We start from the raw sequence: 21,876 nt of genomic DNA, 5'->3' as shown, positions 1-21,876 counted from the left end.
GGGTCAGAAAATGATAAAATATGACCTATTCTGTCAAATTCAAGTGAAAAAATCCCAAAAATTGTCAAAAACTGAGAAATTAGGACAGATTGTGTTAAAATCGAGTGCAAAAAATGTCAAAATTTGTCATAAATTTGCCTGAATAATCTATCAGAATTTGTCATATCATGTAAGAAAAAGCCATAATCTGACATATTATGGCGAAAAATGACATAATCTGACATGTTATGACAAAAATGACATTAAATGTAAAAAAAGGGACAGCGAACGGTCTGAGCAGTTGACATATTATGACATATTATGACAAATTCTGTCAAAATTTGTCAGATTCTGACATATTTATCTGAAAAATTATAACATATTCTGACCCATTTGTTCCAAATCGCGGTCATTTTATGTCATTTTCTGACATATCATATCGCAGATACTGACATATTATCACAGATTCTGACATAATATGAAATAAAATTTCAGAATATGATAGAATTTGACATTTTCTGTCAAAATTTGTCAGAATCTATCGACGAATTTTTGTAGTGTTTCTCGATTTTTTGTTCTATCGGTGAAACTCGTGACAAGGCGATTATCAGTTGTCACTTGATTTACCGACTGAGCAAAAAATTTCTTTCGGTTGCTGAGAAACGCGGCAAGTTTACTGTCGCAGAAGGTGTTCAAGAAAAACGCTATATGTTAATCCATTTAGCTCAATTATACATTTATAATAAGTCTTTCATGAATTCTTTACATTACCAAATTGTTTTGAATAACTATTCAACTTGAGGATGTTTATTCATTCACCGAAAACTGATTTCTTGTATGTTCGAGAAAAATTCTGTATTTTTTTAGACTAAGTGGAGAACATATGAAAAATATTCTGAAATGATTGAATGATGGCTTAAAAAATTTGTTTCGATGTCTTTTTAACCAAGTTCGAAGATGTTTACGATAGCTATTGGTTGATTTGATTTTTATGATGATTACTGAAAATTTCGAATTTTTCATGAATTCCCTGAAAGTCAGTTTTCTGATGGTGTCTTCAAATGTGGTGTTTCAAATGCAATTACGTATGTATAAATAACATTTTTCTATTGACATTAACGCAAAAAAGACAATTGGTTGTATAGAAGAAAGGGATAATAAGAATAATGATGATAACATTCAACTACGTTGAAAATTTGACACACTTATTTGAAAAGAAATTTTATTCAATTTAGGCCCGGTTGCACCGAACCCTGTTAGCTATTTTTACCCCAGGATAAATTTATCCATGTGTAATCCTTATGGACTAACAGACTGTTATCTGGCGGTTTAGTTAACAGACGATGGTGCAACCGGGCCTCAATAAAATAAAATTAACTGTGAATTATACATGATAGACGGAAATGGTGTTCAAAATAACCATTCGGAAGCATATTATTAATTTATTAGCAAAAATAACTATACTATCTTCAATACGAGAGCAATTTCCTACTTGTTTTCCTTAAAGAAAGGCAATTCACCAGAGTTGATTTCAACTTGGCGCTGATCGAAGTGCTCGTACGAATGGTTGATGATGCAATTTCCTCAAAAAATCCTAAAATTTGAATGTTTTAATGATTTTTTCACTCATTCTTATCTAATGAATTGAGAAGGAGACCAATCCACTATTAAAATGCTAGTTTTTTCACATCATTGTTATTTTTTCTTCACCAATTTATGTGCATTCATTTTTTAAAATTGTGCCTTTTGCCCTCTTTTGGGTACTTTATCACTTTTTTTCTCGAAAACTAGACGTAACGGAGAGATTTCTCAAACAGATTTGAAATCCGCGTGAAAATATCTACAAGGCTATATCAGTGTCATTTTCCAAGGTAAGCCGATCCAAATTTTACTGTAATTTTGTTATTATCAAACCAATAATTTCACAGTAACCTTTGGTTTCTCTTCATTTGACAAATATATTTCCCACATTACCGTGGTAATTTCCGAAAATTTACGGAGATGTTATTTTTGACGGGAATTTTACGGATATGGTATTTTTGACGAAAATTTACAAATATGTTATTTTTTATGTTAAATTATTGATTCCACTGCATTCCAATATTTTTTCTTTGTAGTAATTTCCCGATTCTTCAAATTGCGTACTTCAGTTGTCCAAGCTTAGCGCAACTGACACCCAACTATATAGTGAAGTGGTCGAATGTCCATGGGTGGGGATATACGCTGAAGTTCACTGTTTGATTACAGGTCATGCATCATACATACAACACACTTAACCTCGAACTGTCATACTTTGAAAAACGTAACAATACCCCAATATTCAGTAATATTTTCGTATCTCGCTATTTACAATCACGTAAGGGTTGAAATAATAAAAGTCCCTCATTTCTCGTAATTTGTCCCATTGTCGTGGGAAAATTATTAACCATAAGGTTCAATTCTTCCAGTTGGCTGATATTTTAGATACAATGAAATAATTCTTTTATAAATAAGAAAAATAGACGTTTTAAGAAGATATTTCATAGAATCGACAAAAGGTTATTTCCAAAAATTTGTTTATCAGGCTGTGAGTGAATCCCAATGTCTTTCGAGAATGGAGTTGATCAATCAAGTGAGAACCCTGAAAGTTCTCATTGGGATACCTTGTATAAATTGGCGAATGTCAATAGAGAATTTTTCTCCCCGCATCAAGATGAATGTGGATTGAGAATTTGTACAGCACACGTTGTAGTACTTGATATAATAAAAGAATTACGTCCATTGTACAAAGAAATTGCAACAATCGCTCCACAGTATGATTTCGACGAGAATACACCTGGTAATGGCTACAGAAGCTTCATTTCTCTGGTCGATAAGTGTATTTTACATTGTGAGGGCATTTGTCAACAAATCTATAATCTCAGGGAATCTGTACTCTTCAGAAAAACAAATTATATGAGGTAAATTATCTTTACGATTATTTTCATCAGTGACACTGATCTTCATTGAGATTCTGTCAATCTGAACTCTATTATTGTATTTTTTCCTTCTCCTCATCGCAAACATAGGGAAATTGAGGCGTGCTCTCAACTCATGGCTTCCTTGAGCACCTTTTTGCATCATCTGAAAACGCTTCATACTTGGAGTGAGTTGGGAATGGATAATAGACCCTCCCTATTTCCATCAGAGGAGCACAGTCCTCAGGAATTATTGGATCAGGCAGGAAACATCGATCAATACTGTTATTATGGGAGGTGTTTGGGTTTTCAATTCACAGATAGTATAAAATACATCATGAAGGTAGTACTTGTATCTATGGCCTCGTTTAGTGAAGCTTATTACACGAATGGATCATTTTTTGGTAGATGTGCTAACTCATTGAAATACGTGGTTGATCCAGAAGCACGTGCTCGTCGTATTGTAAATATAGCACAAAGAGGAGACGTTTATTTCTGCAAAGCATTTTGGTATTTACATGACACTCAAATAGTTCAATTTGTACCATTTATGATGATCCCTACATTGGCGATCAACCAAGTGATCTCCATACCACCTGAACAAATGTCTATATCTTCAGTCAATGGTGGTCCAGATGTTCACGTACCAATTCCATGCAGTCATGTTGGGAAAAAACCAATTCATGTCAAACTGTGGAGTTCAAAACGTAGAATAGGAATGGTTGGTTCAGCAAGGGCTAGTGGTGAACTGCACGGTCCATCTGATGTACTTCTGTTTCATTGTCATGGTGGTGGATTCGTTGCAGACAGTCCAAAAGCACACGAAACTTACCTCAGAAATTGGGTGGTTGCTCTAGATGTGCCAATAATCAGTGTTGACTATAGTTTGTCTCCGGAAGCACCATATCCACGTGCTCTCGAGGAACTAGTATATACTTATGCCTGGGCTCTGAAACATGCCAATTCCCTCCTTGGTACTAATGCCAAAAAAGTGATACTCATTGGTGATTCTGCTGGTGCTAATTTAAATCTCGGATTGACTGCTAAATGTTTGGAGCTCAATATCAGAAAACCTGATGGTATTTTTATGGTTTATTGTCCAGTTCTTGTTGAGTTTGTACCTTCTCCTTCGAGAATGCTTGGTCTTACCGACCCACTTTTACCGTTTGGATTCATGATGAGATGTTTGCGGGCTTATGTACTTGGGGATTCTTCATTGGATAAGAAGGATAAGGATAATGGCAGTGGAGAATACTCAAAATCAGATACTGAATCATTTGCTGAAGTGTCAGAGAGTGATTTAATTGCAATTGCACTCAGCCCACATGGAGATAAGGCTGATGAGAGTCAATTGGCTTCATTACCATCTGATTCGACTCTGAATTCTGTCAGCTTAGCTGAAGTTGATAATACACAAGGAGCAGAAATTACCAAAAGCGAAGACAAAAGTGAGACCACTTCTCAGGAGTATATTCGAAAGTTTTTAGATCTGTATAAGAATGTGAGCTTCAAGAAGTCAACCACATCAATGGCTGATCAGAGTGCAAATGATTTTGATAATTCTGATGGGAAAGGAACTTCGAGTTTTCTTGGATTTCCTTTTGGCAGGAGTGGAAGCAGTGTTAGAGAGCTTGATACTGCTTGTACTAAAAGTCCTACTGATGAATTCGTTTTCACTGTTCCAAAGGACCCTTACTTGAGTCCGTATCGACATTCTGATGAAGTACTTAGTCAATTACCGCCATGTAAAATAGTCGTTAGTATAAATCTTTCATTTTCCAAGTTTTCCTCTATGCAGGCTGGATTATCCAGTGTTCGAACCATTTTCATAATCAAAACATCAACTAATTCGAACACTGCATGATTCACCCTGTAATAAATATTTGAAGATTGTTTCGGACTGTAAATTTTTGTGATTTTTTGGTACTTGCAGACTTCTGATTTGGATCCTTGTCTAGACGACTGCGTCATGTTTGGCAGAAAATTGAGAGCCCTTGGGAATCATGTTTCATTGGACATTGTAACAGGCCTACCACATGGCTTCTTGAATCTGGCAGTGGTCAGTATTAATCATTCCAAATCATCATAGACAAGGGAGAAGTCGAATGGAAATGTTTGATTTTATGGAAATGTTAACCCCTCAAGTACGGGAGCTTTCTGTTACTACTCCTATTACACGCTCCATAGCTTTCAAATTTAATCATTTCTTATGAATTGAAAATTATAAAACCGAAACATAACTGAAGTTAAAGTATTTTTCTTTCCTATGTTGTTCGTGTTATTACATTATTCATCATAATCATAGTCCCGTAAATATATAACTTTATAGCTCTTTTCTTAAACCACTTACTACGGCAGTAAACGGGGCCGCCTTTTTCAGCAATCGAAAAAATTTTGTAGTGTTTCTCGGTTTTTTGTTCAGTTTGTAAAACAAGTGACAACGCCATTATCAACAGAGATGCAAAATGAGGATCATTTTTTACACTGCGTTATGTGATCAAAAATAATGGTCATGTGGCGCACAAATTTTATAACTACAAATGATGGTTACAAATAATTTGCAACGAAATTATTGTCAAAAAATCTAGTGGAGAGTGGGGCAAAATGAACCATTTTGCCATTTTTCCATTTAGTAAAATGGTAAATTATTGACAAGTTTCGTTGGGCGAAGATTTTGTTCATGGATTATTCGAGTGAAATTTAGCATCATATTTTCCTTTTTACCCCTCTGGGTTTTCGCCTGGGCCTTGCTCTGGACTTTGGATTTTGCTGTTTCATTTTCTTTTCAATTAATTTTCGTTCCACCGAGAAAAGTATTCCTTCACTTACCCTCAGTGACTGAATTCTTATCTTCATTTAAAATTCTATGGATTAAGAAATTTTTTGCCTTTCTATGATCAATATTGTCTTCTCTTATTTTAGGTATCTAAAGAAGCAGCGGATGCTTCCGAGCTCTGCATGAAAAGGATAAAGGAATTGATCGATATGTAACTCTATTCAGCTGGAAATATCTCAGCGTCTTTCGGCTAAGGAAAAAAATATTATTCAATATTTTATTGTAAAAAACTGAGCAAGCCATGAGAGCGCTCGAATGAAGTAGCTGAGTTTGATGCATTTCTTTCTGTGATTAGACGTGGGATAAAATGTAGCGAGATTTTCGTGCGAAAATTTTCATCAATTATTTTTTTACATATTGATATATTTATTATGACGATATTTCTTGCATCTTACGAGTAACTGTACCAGACAATTACGGTCAAATTTTGGTGAAGGGGTCTCCTCAGCGGTTTGTAGTGCAAGATGCTGGAGACACCAAATTTCGATTATCTGTTCATGGGGACATTAAAAAACGATTACCACAATTTCAAGGAATTTGGCAGTTTCTTTTTCAAGATATGCAATGCCGAGAAATGAAAAATCTTGTTTTTCAATTTTTGGGGATGCATATCTCGAAAATGAAGCACACCAAGTGCTTGAATTTTTGATCATCGCATTCTGGTGTAGGGTGAACAGGCCAATTGCTGGACGATTAAGGCAAATTCAAGTTTCGTGGTAGGATGTAAAATAAAAGAATCAGCTAAATGGGGATATGATGGCATCCATACTTTCAAGGATGTTTTAATTAGCAGAAAAAAAATTATTGGAAGTGAAAATAACAAAACAAAGAATAATTAAATTAAGAAATAGTTGAATGCAGCCGAAACCTCCAATTTCTGGACGACTGGACCACTTTTTTTTATTTATTAAATGTCGATCAATAGAAAAAAATAATTGATTACATGATTATAAACGAGTAATATTTATTGAAAAGTGAAATAAGCAGTACAATTTTCATTTTATTTATGGAATATTGAATGCAATTTGAAATCGTCCAAAAATTGACCTGTTTACCCTACCCAACAAAAATAATTCAAACAAAAAATTTTGTGTCTCTAGCTCATCGCAAATTGCTCACTATTCAAGATTACTGACCTCTCAAGGAAGAATACTACTAAGCTACAAAAGTTCTGCAATTTGAAAATTTACCTTCGTGAGACCTTTTTCAGCATGTGTATCAGTTAAAAAATGTATATTCCCGCCATATTCGATAGTTTTACATGGTTTCAATTATATTTTTTCAAATTGTTATGTACACATGGGGAGACAATTCTAAAAAGTTTTCAAATCGTAGAACTTTGAAATTTCAGTAGTGTCTCCCCTTAATAAAATGAAAGAATAAGAAGATCTTGTGATCTATTTCACTTCAATTTGCCCGGCATTTTTTTCAGAGAGAAAAAAAATCTTTTCATTTCAAATACTTGAAGTAATGAATGTGTGAAATACCATCAATACCATGAGTGAAAACTCCATATAAAATGTATCCTATTAAACTCGATGAATCGAGTGACTAAATTATCAAAGAATTAGTTAAAACGTACATTTACTTTGCGAAGCCATGGTGTTCAACGCATCAGTGTGTCAAGAATTAGAATTTTCGGACTTGAACGAATTGTTTTCAGTTGAGTGCAACCTAACGCTGGCGTAAAGTACTTTGAATTGGGAATGTCATAAAATACATGATTTACTCAGAATCAACTGTTTCAATAGCACCGAATCATTCTTTCTATTTATTGAACCTACAGAATTGATGGATATAAATGATGTTTTTTTTGTTGCTTACAACGAATTTATTGATATTTTTTATACCCAATGTTAATTATCACCAGATCTATTCATCATATATTGTTGTCAGGATGGTGTTAAATGGAATAAACTGAAGAAATAATAGAACGGGAAGAATGACCAAAGGAACAATATAGAAATTAATGGCAAGGTAAAATCAATGTAGAAATACAAGAAAATTTTATTGACATTTTGTACAGCAATGAATTGATATGGTCAAAGTAAAACGGAAGAAAATGAAGATGAAAAATGGGAATTGAATTAAAAAACAATGAAGGAAGAGAGAGAAATGCTAGAATGTAATTTCCTTCATTTACTGACTGGATGTTTGTCGGTTTGTGTCAGATTGTAGATGCACTGTTTTTTGTAGCACATGTGCGTCTGCAGGTTCAATTCTCTTGTAATATTGCTGCTTCGTTGCTACAATTTCGAAGCCAAACTTTTTATAAAAGTCAATAGCCCCCTCATTGTTGACTTGAACGTGTCTATACAAACAAATTTGATTGATGGGTGATATCAAATTACAATAAAGAAAGTTCAAAATGTACAAGAAAAAGTTTCATTCACTTACAAAAATATGGAGTTGAAGTTTTCATCTTTTTTAACATAATTTAATACGTGTTGGACCATCACAGTACCGATACCAAGTCTTCTGTATGGCGACAAACAACCTAAAGTCATTATGTATAATCGACGTGCATTCTCAGAGGTGTCTACACGACAGCAAACAGCGCCAACCTGTTTTTAATAAAACGTGAAAACAAAATTTATGTATCAATTATTGAAAGGTCTGCTATTAAGATCAATCAACTTAAATTTTCAGTAGTGAAGCCCCAGGAGCTTCAAAATTAGCGGGTATTTGCCAACGGCGTCGTTGGATAACAACAAACATGCCAAGTCTTCCAGGGTAGAAAAATGACAAATACCTGATTCATTTTGGAGTGCGTGGCGTATTTGTCGGATTATTGTTTCCATTTATGCTACAACGAGAGCTTTATAAGTTATTGGATATTTCCTGATAGGAGGCAAGTTTTTCATGTTAAAAAATCACGAGTGTGAAGTACGAGTATTGATTCCTGAAAAACTTGACGACTTTTTTTGTATGCAGGGAAATACCTGAATAATGTTGAGGCTCAAGAGGTATCGGGAGATTATTTTTTCTCTCAGAATCTCAGCGTTTGCAAGGAAGCTTCTCGTTGCTATAGATAACGAGGCATAATAAAAAATGATCAAAAAATAATCGCTGTAAAATCGTATAGACTGTGCAACTGGATCTCCAGAATTCACTGAAATTTCTCTCATGTTTCTCTACAAAGTAACCATTGGGATAAGTTTTGCACAGAAATGCTTTGTGCTGAGCGCGCGGGATTTTTCACTTGCAAACTTCTCCCTATTGTTGCTATGCAATGAAACTGTGGAACATTTTTTGACAATTATGGAGTATTATAGCTGATTATTTCTCACATCCAGATTCTGGTTAATCGGAGCGTAATCTTTGCTACCTTTTTACATCAGATTGCTTTCAATAATTCCTAACTAGCTTTTGAAAATTCCACCTTAGCTTTTCAATTCTTTGTATAACATCATAGTCGTTAAATATGGAGACGAAAAGTGGGGACATTTGACAAAGCAATAAGTTTTCTCCACCTTCGGGAAAAAATCCACGAAATATTCGATGAAATTAACAATCGGGACAAATCCGATAGTTTCGAAAGTCTTGGGATGTTATTAGTGAAACCCTGTATGGATATATTCATCGAATTTTCAATAATTTCCGTTTGTGCTTTTGATTTATCAAACGGAACAGGATTTTTGAGCGCTGATTTTGTGGCTCCTATAGATTTTTTGGCGCTATGTCATCAATAACAAAACTTGAATATTTTTCGAAAAAAAAAAAATTTGCATATTTTACTGAAAAGAATTATTATTTCAAATGATTGATTTTTCTGTTTTCCGTATTTTTTTATATACTATACTTTGTACACACCTGTATTTATATACATGTATTTTCTCATGGACGTAATTGCTTAAAACTTTCAACAAACTATTGCATTAATATTTTTCTCTAACAAATTAATTTTTTTTCTTGACATTCATCCAATACAATAGATAATATATCAAGTCACAGAATACTATTAATTTACAAGTAGTTACATAGTTAAAAATTTCATCAGTCACGAAATACTATCAATTTACAAATTTGGTCACGCTGACCTATTTAAGATTTGCAAATTTTGTAGAATTCATTTTGTATTCATTACCGGGTGCGGTTCAATGGTTGAAGAAGTTTTTTCATAAGCGTCAAAAAACGGCGCCAACAAGTAATGTACCATTGTCAAACTGAACGTCTTCACTCTTATTTTTTTTAATATCTCCACTAGAAAAGTCGAAAAAATTATAGGAAATTTAAGAATCGAATTTAGACACAGAATTCGGTAGAGAAGCTCAAGTACATGACCCACGAATTATCAGTGGTAACCTATACTGTACTATACACTGGAAGATGATGATTAATATACATTGAGCCTCCATTTGTCACAGTAAGCAAGAAAGGAAATCTCGATCTCCAAGATTGAAAGAATGTGATATTCGAAATGAATTCTACTTCCTCTTGACAATATTATGAATTTATTTTTCTCAATACAGACATACAGACATCACAGAGTAGTTGTCATCATATTTAAAGGTATAGAACTGGATGACGTATTCCACATCAAATTGGTCAACTCTTATGGAGGGGCTTGAAAGACTCTATCCTCCTGATTTCTTTTAGAGTTCTTCGTTTTCTAAAGAGTGGAGAAAAGTGGAAGTTGATTCACTCCAACTCTTGATATCTTCGTTTACAAACAGAGATATTGGAATTTTGAGACGATGACAGGTAAGTGTTACACTTTGTTCTCCACCTCGCGTATGAAAAAATCGTATAGAAATTTTCTATACGGATTGCGTATAGAATTTCTATAGGATTTTCGTATATGATATTCGGATATTTCTATACGGATATTTTTTATACAAATTATTTCTATACGATTTCTATAGGTTTGATCCTATACGACCCACTGCCACATGTATAGAAACATTTCGTATGGAGTTGCGACATTTTTTTACGTTTTTCTCTGGAGCGTTTAGACATCTTTCGTATGAAAACAAATATTTATGTAAAAATTTGTGTAGAAATAATTCGTATAGAAAATATTCGTATAGAAATATCTGAATATCATATACGGAAATCCTATAGAATTTCTATACGTAATCCGTATAGAAAATTTCTATACGATTTTTTCATAAGTGCTTCCCCTCATCTCGGTATATACCTCGTGATCCTGGCATTTAATTTTACTCTTTTCCTGATACTTCAATTCATCTTGTTCTGCCTAGTTTACGTGCGGTTTATTAAATCCACTCATAAAATTTTGCAGCAATTAATATATTGTCTTAGCAACTAGGAAGAAAATGGCACAAGTCATTTTTTTAGCCGTACGAATATCGATTTTGAAAATATTGTACCAAGTTATATCTCTCATTCCAATGTTTTTATATTCACAAATATTTTATCGTCTTTCAACAATGTATATGATCTTCATTTATCCTTAGGGGGTGTGTCACCCCAGGACAACCAATAAAAGCTACTATACTATACTATACTATACTATACTATACTATCACGTCAAATGAGTCAATCGCTGACCCTCACACTCTTGGAAATTAATGGCGATTTTTTCTACAATCGGGGGGATTGAAAAACTATCTCTCAAATTTTTTCAGATTTTTTCGGCAGCCCAGTTCGGAGATGTGATTTTTTTCACATTTTTCCGTTTTTTCCAATAACTCGAGTTCTATTTGTCCAATTTTGATTTATTAAGCGTCTAAATTTTCCATTTTTTACTGCCTATACGACTATTTTTAGTAATTTTTTTTTCGATTCCTAGATGTTGATAATAACGAATGTTCGAAAAAAAAGTTGGAAAACTTGAATTTCGCAAATTACGTCACAATTGATATTCAAATTTTTTTTTTCAGTAATTCTTATAATCAAAACAAGTCTTTTGAGCTGTCATTCAAGTTGTGCATCCTCCTAGATCTATGTTATGTTTTTTATTTCTTTTGGAAATTTCGAAATTTTGATCAAAACACTACAAAACGACTTCGACTATGTATCGAAAAAATATATAATATATAGGTATACAATCAAATTCACTTCATACTGTCTATAATCAAAGTCAATCAAAGCCATTTTGATGTGTTACGACCAAATTTACGGAATTTCGAAACGAAAAAATTGAAAATAAACTAGATCCAGGACGATGCCCAACTTGTATGATAGCTCAAAATACTTGTTTTGATTATAAGAATTACTGAAAAAAATGAAACAAATCATCCTTGACGTAATTTGCAAAATTCAAGTTTTTTAACTTTCTTATTCGAAAAGTCGTTATTATGCGCATCTAGAGATCGAAAAAAAAATTTCACTAAAAATATTCTTATAGGCAGTAAAAAATGGAAAATTTTGACGCTAAATAAGTCAAAATCGGTTGGATAGAACTCGAGTTATTGAAAAAAAAAACAGAAAAACAAAACAAGAATCATATCTCCGAACTGGGCCGTCGAAAAAATCTGGAAAAATTTGAAATAGTTTCAGCGTCATTAGTTTTTCATCCTCCCCAATCGTAGAAAAAATCGCCATCAATTTCCAAGAGGGGGAGGGTCAACGGTTGATTCATTTGGCGTGGAATACCTCATATACTCTTTTCATTGAAGGTTTAATTTAATTTGTTGTATAACTCACATTTATTAAATCGATTTGAAGTTCTCAACGATTAAATTTATAGGCGTGTAAAGCACAATTTTTTTCATTCTTCTTCCTTCTATAGATTCTCACAATCAAAACACGCAATTTTAAGTGCAATTAAAAGGTAAGCAAATTCCTGAATTAAAATTATTGTCAATTTTTTAAATCATGAGTTCTCATAACCATGGGAAATCCAACCTAACATTTCGATTGTACTCCCCTTGAAAGTTGGCCTGACGAACAATCAACCACCAAAACAGCCTTAATCTACAATCGAATAAAAAAAGAATATTACCACAATGTCATTGTAGTAGGCCAGCTTGGCTAATTCCCCAGCTTCCAACACATCCTTGTAAAATTTTTCATTGTAGGAGACGGGGAATACGACTTGATTGAGGAGCTTCAATTGTTTTATATTGTGCGGTGTTACGTCCCCCAGCTCAATTTTTGCCCTGTGAAATAATCATTTCCTTAGATCTAAAGTTTCTCAGATAATCACGGAAAGAAATAGAAAATGTGATAAAGAAGAACGAGAAGATGGGGGTTAGAATGAATTGTCTTCTCACGCCTCATTATCCACTCATTAATAATACTGTTTCACTCATTTCAGAAGATGAAATTAATGAACAGAATAGTGATTTTTAAAATGATCACATTTACATTAACGAACAGAAAAGGTTCCAATGTTCCAAGGTGTAGTCGAAAAGGGAAATATTAACCTCTAAATAATCTAACATTCAAGTGACTTACCTAGTCATAATTAGATATTGTCAATTTAATGTTGCTGATTCAATTTTCAATAAATAATTAATATATTGAACCTATTATGAGAAAGTGTCGGAATTATAAATCCATCAACGATTTTCCCGGCGCTCTTGGACCGCACCAATTTTTCGACTGTATAACGAACCTGTTCACGTCAGTCACTACTAGTGTGCATTCAGGGGGCGGCCATGTCCAAGGCCAATTCTTGGCGCAAAAATTTGAATTCTGACTTGGTGGATCCAAGTCGTGCTATTTTCATATATCTGGATGAAAAAGGCGGGCAAAATACGCTAATAGTAGATTATAGTATATCAATAGTATAATTCGCAAAATCGAATATTTGATGACTGAGATTCACAGAGCGACCTCTAAATATTTCTGACAATTGTAATGTTCGCAGTGACGCAATAGTATATTTCGATTTCAACTGTTTTACAGGATTGTCGGTAGCACATCAAGGCCGAGAAACGCATCTAAATTTGAAAGCAGTAGTCCATTAGAGTACAAGGGTACAAATCAGTAGCGAAGCGGTAAACTGGTTCAAGTCGATTTTGACTTTTGACCAGTTTTTGATGAATATCTCGGAATCTAAGAGAGATAGCAAAATTTTTCTCATGACCTTTTTTATAACCCTCAATTGGCTGTACGAAAAAGGTCATGACAAAAATTTTTCTCTCTTTTAAATTCCGAAATATTCGTCAAAAACTGGCCAATATTCAAAAGCGAACCCGGTTTACTGCGTAACCCGCTTTACCGCTTCGCCACTGAAATTTCGTTTTCGACGAATGTGAAGTTTACAGACTGAGCCGAAGGTGAGGTCCTGTGTAGGACTTCCAGTATAAGTTTTTCCTTCCGTGGGTACCCACTCTCTATGTGATTTTCACTTGTATCCGTGTCTCCCACTCCTGAAAACGAAGGAAAAGGTTCTACTGGAAGGCCTATACTCACATTCGTTGAAAATAAAGATTATGCCCGAGTCATCTATAATATTTTTTATGTCGCGCCGTGCAATAAGTCGAGTTTATCGCACGCTGCGCTTCGCGTAGCCTGCTCAAAACTCGACTTCTGCACGACTTGACATAAAATATTATAGAGCACTCGGTAATAAATTTCGTTTTCAACGAATGTGTAGTTTACAGGCCGAGCCGAAGGCGAGGTCTGTACACACATTCGTTGAAAACGAAATTTGTGCCCTTGTACTCTAATGTACTATTTGCGCGAAGCGCAGTGTGTGATAAACTCGACTTATTGCACGGCGTGACATAAAAAAATTTGTTTCCACGAAATTCACAGGAATAAGTTGAGGAAAACCATGCCACAAAAACCGGGAAAACATAAACAAGAAACTTGTATGGAACCTCAAAGTAGAAAATATAGAGTACAAAGTACCATTTGAATTTAGAGTACTAAGTACCCTCATAAAAGAAATTTGAAGCTATCAAATCATATTATAAAATTTGGAAAACCATCGAAGCCAACCAATTTTAATCATAACAAATGCGCGAAAAAAAACGGAACAAAGCATTTCATCTTTGTTATAATGGGTAAGCACGAGAATCACGCATAAAAAAATTCAATAGAAAACCTAGCGAATTCGCTAGGAAATTCTATTGGAATTCTATAGGAATTCTTTGGGGTTTCTATAGGATTTCAATTGGAATTCTATTGAAAAATTCTATTTGTTTTTTAGCGCTGATTTGATTGGATATTCGAAAAGAAAAAGCATAGATAAGAATAGATTTCGAATTTCTGTTTGGAAGTTTCTCTTGAGATTTTTTCTATAAGAATGTTTGGGCATCAATTTTCTAAGTTTTTTTCCACTCGGATTCTGTAATGCAAAATAAAACCAAATCCATTGGAAAAAAATTGGAAAATTTGAGCCCAATAATTTCTAATAGAAAAAATCTCAAGAGAAAAATTCCAAGAGGAATTCGAAATCTATTGACTTTTTCTTATCGAATATCTAATAGAATGAGCGCGAAAACCAAATAGAATTTTTCAATAGAACTCCAATAGAATATTCTAGCGAATTCGCTAGGTTTTCTATTGGATTTTTTCATATGTGATAATGGAGATTTAATATTTGAATAACGAGTGCATGAATATATGAATTGAGAAAAGATTTTTAAAAATAATATATCGCTACATCGTACGCAAAATATTCTTTAGATCGTTTATGGCCATTAGATTATGTCAATTAGTTTATGTCAATGAGAGAAAATCGCTATTATTCATGCAATTATTGCCCGAATAAGTGAATATTCAACTAAATATAAGCAAACCGTGGAGGTTAGACGCATTGAATCTTCTATTATTCATATTCAGTATGATTCTTTGAGTGAAAAATTATCATTTCTCAAAGAAATAAATACATTTTTCAAAGAACTCATTTGTTGATAATCGAGAATTTCATTGAATGGATTCATTTTTAATTATTCCGTGGAATATTCAGTCATGTGGGGAATAATTGTATGAATAATAGCGGTTTTTGGTCATTTTCAATACTTGTTCCGCTGAAAAAAATAATAACCGCCGAACAACGGCGAAAGACAAACTTTAATTGGCGCCAAAATTCCTTTCATTTTTTTGACAATTTGTGATGAAAATTTCAGATTAAAAAAAAATTAGCTTTCTTAATAATTAACGAATGAATAAAAAACGTTTTCTTGTACAAACCCCGTGAAACTGAAGATAATGCTATATATGATGTCTCATTTTGAAGAGTTTTTCATGTTCTTTGAGTGTGCCAAAGGGCGATTTGATAGCTTGAAACCCCGCAGAAATATTGAGGCCAATTTGGAAAAATATTTTCTTTCGACAAAAACTAGCCATCTTCAAAAAATCATCGAGGAACATCACTCCCTCAATTATCAATATTTTTCAATTTTTGGATTTTCAAAATTTTGTCAAATCGCCATCTCTTTAGAAAAAAATGAGACAAAATTCCCAGCATCGACTTTTTTGGCGTGGATCTGCTCGTAATTAACCTTGGGGTCCAAAAAGTAAGTAAATCAACAGATATTGCTGTCAAACAAGCTTCCGTTTCAATCCATATGTGCAGGTCCTCTTCAAGGTTAATTTATTACAAACAAACTGATAATCGAAAAGTGAATGAAACTTATTCCTGGTCAGTATTTCCATGTAAATCCATAGTATTTATTACATTTCTGAGTCTTGGCGAACAGAATAAGCATTTTGGGTTGACATAAAAGTTCCAAAGTAGACCGGGAGCTAGATCCCCAGACATCTAAATGTTTAGATGATATGAGTCTTACATAATGTCTTTACCGTTGTAGACAAATACCTCTCCTAACGTTAACAATGTAAGTCAAAAGTTTCTCTCCAACATGTGGCTCTGGGCGATAGTTATTAATTAATAAAGTTGATGAATAATATCATTGCTGGGCTAGATTTATTATGACGTAGATACTCGTAAACCATTTTTTCAAGAGCTAGAGAATGCATTTTCTGATAATTAGGAAATATTTGTGTTGGAAATGTTTCAGTTCGGTTTTGATTGCTGAACAATACTTTTTCAACCAAAATTGTTCTACTGGACAATTTGAAATTCGAGCCTATTTTGAAATTTGCATGGAGATTCCTAACTAAATATTTAGGACTATACCTCTTCATCGATAATCCATTTAGAGTCGAGGAACAACTTTCATGTCCTTCGGCAAATTCAGGGTTTTGCATCATCGTTTACATTATTGAGCTGTTCACTCCGCGGCGTAAACTTTGGCAGCCAAAATTTGAAGAAGGACAACGGAGTTCTCCTTTGACTATAGTATCCTCTGAGGCTGAAGTTTGACTAAATATGAGGAGAGAAATGTAAAGTCAGAACGTAAAAAAAAAATCCAAAACGCCCGAAGAGAAAATTATAAATTGAGTCGATAGAAAAGCTTAGTCGGTAAGAGTGCCCGGCGCGTATCTGGGAGACCCGGGTTCGATTCCCGGCTGGGTGAAGGGGAAATTTTTTCCCTCTAAATTCTAATTCTCTTAAAATTTTTATTTATTTTTTTGACTTTCTATGAAACTCAGTTTACTGCGAGTTTGTTCATCAACTTGCGATAATAATTTTTGTAGATGGATTTTCATGGAAAGAAGTCTGTATTTTTTAAAATTTCCAATAAAAATCTGTGGATAAACAACTGCATTCTTTGGTCCCATTTCTCCATCAAAGAATTGAGGAAGAAGAAAAGCACAGAGCTACATGACATAGAAACAGGCTTCCCGCATATAAACTCGACCAATTGGATATGAAAACTTGCAGGATTGGACAAAACGTACTATTCGACCGTGGCGTATCAATCGGAGGTCTTAACCCAGAGTTAACATAACTTTAATCAAGGTCTCACCGTGGTTAGCTAAAACAAAAAAAGGCTCTAAGATGAAGATTATATACGGTCTTGCGGTTTAATAATTCGAATCAAACCAGAACTCTGTTGAAGAAAATCCGAAATTTTAAACTACATGCAACTCCTCGTCAGGGCTAATTTACTGCTGTACAGAACAATGAGAAGCGGAAAATTACATGAAATTCAGAAAAGAAATTCTGAAAATGGGTACGAATATCGCAAAATATTGATCCTTGACATTGTGGAAGGGTTTTAGGTCTAAATATCCAGTCCAAAATATCCAGTAAAAAATATCCAGGCCAAAAATATCCAAAAGCCAAAATCTCCAATATAAAAATATAACACAACATAACACAAGATCACAAAATTGAGTAATATAACACAAGATCACAATAAAACAGAAAATTACACGGTTACGTTGTATTTTATTACGTTTCACCTACAATAACACGTTCTCAGATAATTACAAATACATCCATCATCTATGAATACACATTCTATCCATTAAATTCCTCACCGACACGTCTCATTGAAGTAGTTTTAATCCTTGCAGAACACTGGAACTTGCTATCATGCTCAATACATCGCCAATAAATTGTAGAGATGGATTTAGAGTGTACAGAAAAGAGAAAACCTTGATGGATAAGCAGAGGCTTATTCTTTTGACTCATAACAAATCGTAGTATTCCGGGCATGTTGACGGACGGACTCCCGCCGGAATACTGACCATTCGAAGATTTCTAACGATAATCAATCCGCGTCAGCAGCGCCGTTGCCGTGTGTATGAGCGCGGTAGATTTAAAATCATTTGGCAATTAGAAAACTTAAACACTCATACACTCCGGTGATAATTGTTAATGGAAATTTTAGGTTTGGATATTTCAGACGGGGATATTTTTTACCGGATATTTTTGCTTGGATATTTAGACCGGTTACCTGTGGAATGTCACCGTCATAGCTCGTATGAAATTATTCGCATGAAATTTCCTGCAATTTAATCCAGGGGGGCGGGGGGGGGGGATTGAATGCATCTCCCATCTCCCCATACTAAGAGAGCAATGTTAAAAACAAGCATGTGAAAGAGAGCATGTGATTGGAGATTTTCTACTTAGAAATGTGTCCATTGTTTTTTGCGATCAATAAATTGATGGCAGTCTTCTAAATGCTTCCATTTTGATTGTTCGATGAGTTCTTATCGGCTAAATGAAATTGATTGAGTAGTTTTTGAGGTATGAAATGAGATAAATTTACACACAAAGTTGAATATCTGCGGAATTAATCATCCAATTCGATTGATTTTCAAAACGAACCATTGTGAGGATGAGAAAATTTGAAGTTACTATTTGAAGAACTTCAGTTATTACTTGAGAATTTGGTATGAATAGACATATGGGGTATTTCATGTGAACTCGTGAGGTTTCAAGCCCCATGATCTCCGGTTTGGCTGAAGATGGCTCCAACCATTCACCTGGTGAATAATAGTAGATTATGTCATGAGGACGATAGGTGGGGGATTGTGACGAGTGTGAAGTTTGCAGCACGACTCACAATCCGACGCCATCGGCCGAATGACATAATCTTTTTTTCGTTACGAAGGCGCGACAAGGGCGGCGGTGGGGGCGTAGATGGAGGTCCAGGGGGCCCCGGGGGGAGGGGGGTTGAGGGGGGCGAGGCCCCCCCATTCAAACCCAAATAAGCAAAAGAAAAAATAATAGAAAAAACAAGCAGGCGACCGACCCTATTCGACAGAAGACTTGTGACACCACACTGTTATGTCAAAAGTCTTCATTTTTCTGCTACCAATTACATTGGTTATAAGCTTCCGAAGGGAAGAAGTGCATCGTCTATTTTTTATTTTTATTATTTCAACCGTAGTATATAAAATCATTTCGTCCTCTTAAAAATTTCATATGTAAAATTATGTGGTTTTACTCCGATTCAATTATTTCTCTCGATTTCATTCGTATTTTCCAAAACAGACTGATCTGTGCTGATGAATACACGTCCCATTCGAATTCAAAAAAATCATTCTCATTCCAGATGGTATTCCATAGTGCAACTTTTCTTCTTTCATATGGAATAGCGTTCCGAATTTGGATCAACTATTGAAATCAAATTATAGTTCGATAAGACATATGTTTTTTTCTTTCAATCAAATACTCAAAACAATTATCTAACTAACTTCATCCCTCGGGAATCGATTCGTAAGAAGCTCAATTACATCTTCGTCGTAAATTAATATTTTCACTAATTTCGATCTTGTTCCGAAATATCCGTTGAAAAGGACTAAAGCATAAAATCTTGTCCCATTAATATTCTGCACTCCAATATTGGCAAACACCATGCCTGTCAATCTATAAAAAATTATCGTTGTAAAAATACTATCTCATGTTATCATTTTGGAGCTTTGGATGGAGGTCATCGAGACAAGTATTTAAAAAAAAAAAAAATTTAATCCCTCGAGAAGTAAAGGAGTTATTGGCCAAAATGGGTTTCCACAAAAAATTGAATATCTCGCGAACCGCTCGGTCGATTTTGCCCATTCAAAATACCATTCGTCTATGTCATGAAAGCTACGAACATACCAAATTTCAAGTCAACAACAACCTTTTTTATCGAGTTATCGCGCGCACAACGTTTTTCGCAAAAAAACAGATTAACGGCAATATCTCTAGACTCAACAGCGATTGTTCGATATATTATGGGTGCTTCAGATGGAGGTCATTGGGACGAGTATTTCAAAAAAAAAAAAAATTTAATCCCTCGAATAGTTAAGGAGATATTTGCCAAAATGGATTTCTACAAAAAATTGAATATCTCGCGAACCGCTCGGTCGATTTTGCCCATTCAAAATACCATCCATCTATGTCATAAAAGCTACAAGCATACCAAATTTCAAATCGATATTAACATTTTTTATCGAGTTATCGCGCGCACAACGTTTTTCACAAAAAAACCGATTAACGGCAATATTCCTAGACTCAGCAGTGATTGGTCTATGTATTATGAATGATTCAGGTAGAGATCATCGAGACGAATATTTTGAAAAAAAAAAGTTGAAATCGGTGCATTTATTGAGGAGATATAGCTGAAAAACGAAATTTAAACAATTGGCAATATCTCAGGAACTACTGGACCGATTGAGCCCAAATGGAGCCACAAAGTGGGGCTTATTCATAGCTATCATCAGTAAAAATTTCAAGTTTTTATCTGCGAATTTCACCGTATTTATGTTAAAATTTCTAAAAATAAACCCCCAAAACAGCCATTCTGCACATACATACGTACAGACGCAACCTCAAAAACATCATTTTTTCACGTTTCATGACATTCTAGATCATTTGCAATGAAAATTAGAAAATCGAAAAATCGACCAAAAATAATGCTTCCCTTCGGAAGCAAAAATCACAATAATCATGAACTTTTATCCCAAACATATGAAAATATGATGGATCGTACAATAGCTCACCCCCTTGCCCCACTTACTCCAAAAAAATTTGAAAAAAATTAGAAAATTGCACACAAGAGATTTTTTTGGGAGACAAAATACGCGTGATTGTCGCAGTATTTCTAAATATTTAATTAAGTAAATCGTTTCGTAATCGTTTCTGGATGAGAAACGATTGAGGTGCCATCGCCCTTCCCAGTATGTGGAAGTATACCATCAGCACTGTCTTATTGATAGTTTGAATTTTTTTGTCGTTCAAAAAATTCTTAAAATTGTTGTACGCTCTTTTATACGCTTTCTCGGACTTTGTGGCAATTAAATAGGATTCAGCCTTTTTTGCATTATCCAAAACATCATCGGGGATGAATGATGTATCTTTGTTGGGGTTATGGTCAGTCCCCGAAATGTCTTGATAATTCAGAGAGTGAACGTGAGATGATGCAATGGAGTCATTTGACTCATCTTCTTCGTCGAACATATCGAGAGAAAGTATTTCCTCTTGAGTTTCCAGTATAATACGATTCATTTCGATTTTTAATTTCTTTCACACTTTCAGTCACGTTTTTGTGTTCACCCGTCCGCCACCCTACCGGTAAGTTACGACAAAGGACGTTAGAGGCGCTGTACGTTTTGTTTCGCGGAGCGTAGATAAGCACCGCGGCGCGTAGGTAAGCACCTACGCTCCTAGGAGCCGTAATGTGTCTCTTCGAAATCCAGTGCCATTATCCTCAACCTATCGTCTCCAAAGGAGTGTGGGCAGTCCTGTGTGGGGGCAGTCCTTATATACCTTCCCTTGTGGTGGTGGGAGAAGGGGAAGGGGGGGGGGTCAGCCAATCATATGTTTTTAATTGATCAGCTGGTCAATTAAAAAACCGGGAGGACGGTTTTCCAAATGGGGTTCACTTGATATCCTCTGTCCCTGTTGAGGTTGTTAGGGTT

At 34.6% G+C, this 21,876-nt stretch overlaps 2 protein-coding genes across 2 annotated transcripts; one reads left to right on the top strand and one right to left on the bottom strand.

Moving 5' to 3' along the window:
- The first annotated feature begins 2,229 nt into the window (after nt 1–2,229).
- LOC107041986 (hormone-sensitive lipase) lies at nt 2,230–6,459 on the top strand. Its single transcript, XM_015262828.1, has 4 exons — nt 2,230–2,918; nt 3,027–4,671; nt 4,849–4,974; nt 5,838–6,459. The coding sequence occupies exons 1-4, from the start codon at nt 2,560–2,562 to the stop codon at nt 5,904–5,906; spliced, it is 2,199 nt and encodes a 732-aa protein (XP_015118314.1). The 5' UTR covers nt 2,230–2,559; the 3' UTR covers nt 5,907–6,459.
- Nucleotides 6,460–7,734: 1,275 nt separating this feature from the next.
- Nucleotides 7,735–13,283, bottom strand: LOC107041985 (probable N-acetyltransferase san). Its single transcript, XM_015262827.2, has 4 exons — nt 13,117–13,283; nt 12,662–12,818; nt 8,149–8,315; nt 7,735–8,062 (listed from the first exon to the last, which is right to left on the bottom strand). Exons 1-4 carry the CDS (start codon nt 13,122–13,124, stop codon nt 7,891–7,893), a joined length of 504 nt encoding a protein of 167 aa, XP_015118313.1. The 5' UTR covers nt 13,125–13,283; the 3' UTR covers nt 7,735–7,890.
- Nucleotides 13,284–21,876: the final 8,593 nt, after the last annotated feature.

This window comes from Diachasma alloeum, unplaced genomic scaffold (genome assembly GCF_001412515.2).
Source record: "Diachasma alloeum isolate Michigan unplaced genomic scaffold, Dall2.0 Dall_scaffold_00398, whole genome shotgun sequence".
NCBI lineage: Eukaryota > Metazoa > Arthropoda > Insecta > Hymenoptera > Braconidae > Diachasma > Diachasma alloeum.
The sequence above is the reverse complement of the archived record's forward strand: the minus strand, read 5'-3'. Positions and strand labels throughout refer to the sequence as shown.

Coding starts and splice junctions, on each gene's coding strand:
- LOC107041985 (XM_015262827.2), bottom strand. Junction 8,316..12,661: donor CCTACTACAATGACATTGTG/GTAATATTCTTT, acceptor TATTAAAAACAG/GTTGGCGCTGTTTGCTGTCG. Junction 8,063..8,148: donor AACTTCAACTCCATATTTTT/GTAAGTGAATGA, acceptor TTGTTTGTATAG/ACACGTTCAAGTCAACAATG.
- LOC107041986 (XM_015262828.1), top strand. CDS start 2,560: ATGTCTTTCGAGAATGGAGTTGATCAATCAAGTGAGAACCCTGAAAGT. Junction 2,919..3,026: donor AGAAAAACAAATTATATGAG/GTAAATTATCTT, acceptor TCGCAAACATAG/GGAAATTGAGGCGTGCTCTC. Junction 4,672..4,848: donor TACCGCCATGTAAAATAGTC/GTTAGTATAAAT, acceptor TGGTACTTGCAG/ACTTCTGATTTGGATCCTTG.